Source organism: Carya illinoinensis, chromosome 14 (genome assembly GCF_018687715.1).
Source record: "Carya illinoinensis cultivar Pawnee chromosome 14, C.illinoinensisPawnee_v1, whole genome shotgun sequence".
NCBI lineage: Eukaryota > Viridiplantae > Streptophyta > Magnoliopsida > Fagales > Juglandaceae > Carya > Carya illinoinensis.
Genome location: NC_056765.1, coordinates 30,712,772 through 30,719,789, shown reverse-complemented (window position 1 = coordinate 30,719,789; position 7,018 = coordinate 30,712,772). Strand labels below are relative to the sequence as shown.

Sequence of the window (7,018 nt, the reverse complement as noted above, 5' to 3'; positions counted from 1 at the left end):
ATTTTAAACTTTTATTTAAAATAAAAAATTCTCATCTTACTTTCCAAACCTGTCATGAGTCTATATGTATCGCATAAGCCATTCACTGCCTTAGTGGTATTGATGACCTTGGCTTACCGACTGAAGTTCGAGCCACACCTCCTTCAAATGAGTATTTTTGTTAGGGGTGAACAGAAACCGATGCAATTGGCCGCTACCAATGGGAATCGGGCCCCCCCGGCCGACGTGCAGTGGAAATTTAAAGGAACTGACATTCAATGGTTCGGTCTCGGTTTGAATCTGGACTGGATCACTGAACTGACCGATCAAATAAACCTTTTTTTTTAATATACCCTACTCAAAACGAAGTTTAAGTGGAACGACGTCGTTTTTCGCCTATAAGTATACAAAACATTAAGGACGAAACCATACGGTGTCATTTTATTCAAAACTTATTAAAAAAATATGTATGAAACGATGTCATTTATTTTAAATCAAACGGTGTCGTTTTTAGATGGGATCATCTTCTCCCCGAGACCTTCTTCCCCAATCTCTCTCTCTCTCTCTCTCTCTCTCTCTCTCTCTCTCTCTCTCTCTCTCTCTCTCTCTCTCTCTCTCTCTCTCTCTCTCTCTCTCTCTCTCTCTCTCTGTGACAAAGCTCGCCACTAGGAGAACTAAGAACTGACCTTGAACCGCCAAATAAGCTCTGGAGTTGATACGGCCGGTTTTTCTCCCTCCATTGACTGGTTACAATCGGTTGCTCCTCCCTATTTTCATAATTGGCTAGCGTCGATTTTTGCCCAAAAATCACATCGAATGCATTAGCTTTTACCCCTAATTTTTGCTGATTTATGTAGAGCCTGCTCCACGCAAACCATGGCATGCAGCCATCACTAAGGCGCTCATGCGTGAAGCAACGCGTCAAGTGGCATAGTGTCATAGCCCCCAAGAGATTTGCCCGGGACCCCACCTCGACATGACTCATGGAGGGTCAGGACAGTCACATGACTAGCCTGTTTGCATGCCTTGGCTCAGACCCTTAAGTGTGCATCTACACGCATGCATGCGTGCCCCTACACCACTTAGGGAGGCTAGTGGCGTGCCCCCACAGGCACGCCATCCAGCGCACGACTCTAGCTCGTGCCTTGCAGGCGAGGCTAGTGGCATACCCACCTGGCATGCCAACCAGCGCACGGCTCCAACTCGTGCCTTGTAGCCCCATAGCCCAGACCATCAGTTTGGGCCATGCATGCTCATCACCCAGTTCACTAGCCCAAGCCACTTAACTGGGCACCACAGTAGCAGAACAACATCACCATGTGCCTACCATCAGGCCTAAGTTTGACACCATGCAATACCCACCATTAGCAGGCCATCCACAGTGCCATGCCGTGCCGACCATCAGACCAAAGCGTGGCACCATGCCACGTCATGCAGCGAACCGCAGACCAGACCATGACTAGCCTAGCCATGGACCATGCACCACCTTAACCCACCATGAGCCATGCATGCCACAGCCACCATGGCTAAATTATCATTTTTATTATTTTTATTTATTTTATTTTAAGACTTGATTAATTATTATTTCATTTTTTTATTTATTTTATTTTATTTTGCCTAGGGACCTTTTGGGGGTTTCCACTTTGTAAACTCTATAAATAGGACCTTAGATATTTCATTAGAATCTTTTGGCATTTTGACTATAGAGTGGCCGGCCATAGAGCTTGGGAAGTGTTATGTTCGGTGCACATGCACTTGGGCTCTTTTGGGGTGCAATTCGTGAATCTCCAAGGAGATGATCTTCACCGTGCAATTCGTGAATCGGTGTTGGTTCATTCTATCTTTAATATATTGAGGTTTCCTTTCAATTTCTTGTGCAATTTGTGAATCAAGAGTTGTTTGGTTCCTTTGTTATTTTTATTTTCTATCTTTGTGATTTTGTGGAGTTTTTGTTGATTGATTGGAGTTTGGAGGATGAATCTCCCATTGGGGAATTTGGATTTGTGGTGTTTTGCTAGATCTCTTGATTGCATGTGATTTTTCACATGTTCATGAGATCTCATTGAAGTTTCTTGAAGAATCCCACCTCCCAAACAAGTATGTCGGTCAGCCTATCCCTTTGCCCTTTCCATCACCTTCGATTGCCTCAAATCACAAAATCCTAGTCTCCCATCAAGCCATACACGCCCCCCATCAATTCTCATAGCCAAGAAAAACACAAAAAAAAACCCTAGATCTACATTGAGAAATTCGACCATAGCCTCCTTGGCTTGGCCAAAACCCTATATCCTAAAAAGTCTCACTTCCAATTTTTCCTCCATCATTTGATTGGTCAATTTCCTTGATTGGCTCACTCAAATACCTTCTTCCCACCAAAACACATCTCCCATAGCCATCCCACTCATTTTCGGCCAACCCTAGCCTTCCGAGTTCTCTAGATCTCAAATTTTATTTTTTAGAAATTTCACAATTCCTAACTTTTAGGATCTCACAAGCCACATTTGCCCTAGCCAACACTTCCCCTAGCCTTGGCCGAACCCCTCATCAAAACTAGCCTCACTCACTCACTTCTAAACCCTAGTCAAGATCACCATTCATCCAACCATAGCACACAAGTGGCGCCTAGCACACCAAAGGTCACTAACCGTGAGCCATCATCACTCAAACCTTAATCACCTAACCCAAACATCATCCATACGTCCCACCATTGAACCCTAGCCTCACTTCACCCAAGCTCTCATTGGGCTACACGTTATCTACACCAAGCAAAGGAGTCTCATCGGTCACTAGAGGAGCAACAAGGCGAGGATCGGACCCTTAGTGATTGGAGACTTGACCAAGGTCCCCAACACATAGGCACGAGGCACTACAATGCATGGGAAAAATAAAATTCCCAAATTGTGCCAATTGGGACTTGAACTTGGGCAAGCCGGATGGGGAGAAGTAGCGTGACCATTGGACTCGGTCCAATCCTTTTGTCACTTGGTAATAGGCAGAATAAATATACTTATTCGAATCAAATTACAGAAAAATAAAAAGTTGCAACTTTTCGTTCACATCCATTAGTCCTCTATAAATAAATTCATTAGCTTACGAATTGTAGAGTCACAAAAAAATCATAGAATTCAATTTCTAAATTCTCTCTCTCAAATATTTCATTTCTTCAAAAAACTTGTTATTAAGATCTGTTTATTCTGCAGAGAATAGATTTCTAGTTTCTTGGTTGAATAGTAAAATCTAAGGGTATTCGGAGTCTGTATTCATGTGTGCATAACACAATTAGAGTTCTATGCTTCATTTTATTTTGAAGGCAAATTCGCTTGTAATCCGTATGCATACCGTTATTGCCCATTTTCTATCAATAAAGTTATATCAATTTATGAGTATATTTTTCTGAAATTTTTTTATAATTGTATCACTTCTCATATATACATATATATATACATATATATATATATATATATATATAAACACATACACACGGAGTAATACTACCAGGTCCAATACATACTTAATTTGCACAAGTTTTTAGTTAAAAAGTAGGTGCCACCATAAAAATAAATAAATAAATAAATTTTTTACACTTTCGTGATAGAGTCTATTTTTTAAAGAAGAACTACGCGAAGTTTATATATTTTAAATTTGTATATATCATTATTCATATATGTATATGTATATATATATATATACTCATATGTGTGTCTGCATATGTATCGAAATAGTACAGTACGTATGCATGTGTATATATGTGTACGTACGTGAGACCGTAAAAGCAATTCGTGCTATCCAAGTAGATCTCAACGTCCTTGCTGTTCGTTTTTTTATTTTTTACGTTGTTTTTTTATTATTTTTTTTTATTTTTTATAACATGTTGTTGTTTTGAATATAGCTTTCAGATCTCTTTACCCTACATGGATTTTCCTCTAATTACACTTAGCTTTCCATCTCGTGATTTCCTTCATCACCAACACAATATTTATAACCATATTGCCATCTCAAACGTCGTGATCTTGCCTCTCAGTCTCCACCCAAACTCCCACCTTTATAACCTTTTCCTCCAGCAACTAGATTTGGATAAACTGCTTGCATTTCGGTGGCCATCCTAGATAGTGTGATAAAAAATAAAAAAATAATAACAAAATTTCAGATAAAAAAAAAAAAAAAAAGCCATTTTCCTGCAAGAAATTAAATGAGAAGATAATTAAATAGCCTCCGAGAGTGTATGTTGATTGTTTTTTTATGTGATTTTCGTGGAAGTTCTTCACGCATTAAGAAAAAAGCTTAAATAGTATTTGGGAAATTATAGTGCAACAAAGATATGTCTATTGCGAGTAGATGTGGCAAAGATTTAATTAAGATACAAACCCAATTAACTCTTTGAGGCGCACCTTCCAAGAGTTGCAATGTTGCATTTTATTTTACTCTTACCATAAAAGCGAAAGAAATATAGTTTGAAATTGAATCGCTAGCTCATCATTCCCAGGTTGATAAACCCTTTTGATTTTATTATATATGTCTGAAACTAGTCATCGTCGAGGCTCTTCAAATGTTCGGTCCCCTCTTTGTCTTGTCACTCATCAACTCCGCAGCGCTCAAGAAGTCATCCATGGCTTTGACAGAGGACCCTTTATAATCATCCTCATCTTTCATGGCATCAAAAAGAATTTCTCTGGCCTCAAGAGCTTTCCTTCTCATTGTTTTCCCGGCTTTCTCGGTCTCATTCATCACCAACTCAATCATTGCTGCTATGTCTTCGTGCTTAACCTCGCAGGTCTTCCCCCTTGCCACCTCCACACAAACCCCAACTTGCTCTCCCATATGTTTAGCATTGTAGAACTGTTCTGTTGCCATTGGCCACCCAATCAAAGGGATACCGTGGATAAGGCATTCCAGCACTGAATTCCATCCGCAATGACTTAAGAAGGCGGAAGTTGCTTCATGGGATAGGATTTCTTGCTGGGGTGCCCATTTATCCAGAATCAGCCCTCTCTTTTCGTCTCTAATCTTCTGTGCAAATCCCTCTGGCAACCATTCCTTGAAGTTGAATTCTGAATTTATGTCAAACTCCATAGGTGGTCGGACAACCCAAATGAAATTCTTGCCACTAACATCCAATCCCATAGCCAGTTGCATCATCTGGGAACTAGACATCGTATTCTGCGACCCAAAGGATATGTATAACACAGACTTAGGAGGTTTCGAATCAAGCCAACTTGTGATAAACTCAGGAGAGTTTTGAGAGTCTTTCGCAACTCGCCTTTCGCCTGATGGAGGTAGAAGAAGTGGCCCCACTGCCCAAATCGGCCTGTTGAACTTTCGCCTGAAGTAGTCCAGTCCAATAGTGTCAAGTCCCTCCACCGTATTAACCAACATTCCATCAGAATTCAGACACTGAGGAATCAGTTTTGTCATGTACCGTGAAAAAGAATCGTTACCATCGGCCGCCTTAAGACTTTGTGAGAGCTGTGATATGTGAATAGTAGATGCTTCAGGGAAATCAGGCAATGTGAACTCCTCAGATTCCGCTTTCCTCTGCGGCAAGTGCAGACAAATGGAGAAATAACAAGCCATGCCAAAGGCTCCAGACGGGGAAAACAGGGTGTGGTACATGCCAAACTCGTGGGCAATATCGGCGCACCACCCAAAATACAAGTCGGAGATAAAACAATGTGGTGGAGGACAACCATTTTCTTCGTGGAAAATGTTGTGGATGAGTTTTCTGACAATGGGTTTAAAGGAATCAGAAGCTTCGAAAAGACTGAGGATAAGATGGTAGGGAAGAGAGTTGGTGCTCTCAGCATCTGCAGGGAGGCCATGGTCGGCGGGGTTGAAAGGGATTTCAACAAGGCGCATATAAGGGTTTGGAGGGAGTTTGGCACTGATTTTCTTGATGTTGAGAGGGGTGTTGATAAAGGTTATGGTGCAACCCTTTTTCTCTACAAGTCGAAGGGCCAAAGCCAAGAAAGGGATTATGTGGCCTTCTGCCATGAATGGGAACAGGATGAAGTGTTCTTTTGTTTCTGACATTGTGCTGTGTTTGGATGCCAAGAATGAGAAGCTGATGCATTCTTCTAAACCAAGACTGTGATCTATTAATAGGGAGGGAAAGATCTGGCAATTGAATGGGTCGTTGGGTAACCTGAAAACACTATTACTAGCTTAATTAGGTGAATGAAATCTAGATTATTTGGGAAATTTCTTTTTTGTTCTTAAACACTTTATCTATATCAGGAAACAGTGGCCCATGCATGCAATTGGAATGAAAACCAAACTTATAATACCTATATGGATTTAAATGCGAGAGGTTGGAACTGGAGGAAGTACTGGGTAGAGTGCAGTGGATATATGACTTTGTAGGGTGGCTTGGCTTCCATATGTAGCCGAACCTCCTCCATAGGAAGACATATGTAGCTATTCCTTTCCTTTATAGCTAGGAATAGAGGTGTAAACATAGACTGAAGGATCGGAAAACCAGCCCGGACCAGTTGGTTTGGTCCGGCTTTTTACCGGTTTGGTTCAGAAGCAGTTATTTTGTTATAAAAATCGGTCAAATCCAATCCAAAATTAGTTTTACGTTTTGTAACACCAAACCGGTTCACATATTATATATTATTAATTTTTAATATTATATATAATATATTTTATATTATATATAATATATAATTATGTATGAAATAATATATTATAATTTATAGCATAACATTTTAATTTTAAACATGAATATTTATTTGATAATATGTTTTAAATATAATATATATATTAAATACATTTTATTGTATAATAAATTCTCAACATATTTCTTCTGATAAATACATTAGTAATACTAATATAATTAATATATTAAAACCGAAAAATCGGACCGAACTAGACCAAAACCGGTAAAATAAGTACTAGTTTAGATGAATAACTAGTGTGTAATCGATTTTAAAAAATATAAAACCGGTGTTATCAATTTGGTTATAGATTTTATTCAAAACCAGACCAAATCAAACCGGTTACACACCTAACTATGAAAGCCTAAAAATACGGTGGTTTTCAA

At 39.6% G+C, this 7,018-nt stretch overlaps 1 protein-coding gene across 1 annotated transcript; it reads right to left on the bottom strand.

Moving 5' to 3' along the window:
- Positions 1 to 4,247: 4,247 nt before the first annotated feature.
- On the bottom strand, positions 4,248 to 6,059 carry LOC122293430 (UDP-glycosyltransferase 92A1-like). The gene has a single exon (XM_043102004.1). It carries the CDS (start codon positions 6,004 to 6,006, stop codon positions 4,522 to 4,524), a length of 1,485 nt encoding a protein of 494 aa, XP_042957938.1. The 5' UTR covers positions 6,007 to 6,059; the 3' UTR covers positions 4,248 to 4,521.
- Positions 6,060 to 7,018: the final 959 nt, after the last annotated feature.

Bases quoted from the DNA above. Each gene is read 5' to 3' on its own strand.
- LOC122293430 (XM_043102004.1), bottom strand. From the start codon at position 6,006: ATGTCAGAAACAAAAGAACACTTCATCCTGTTCCCATTCATGGCAGAA.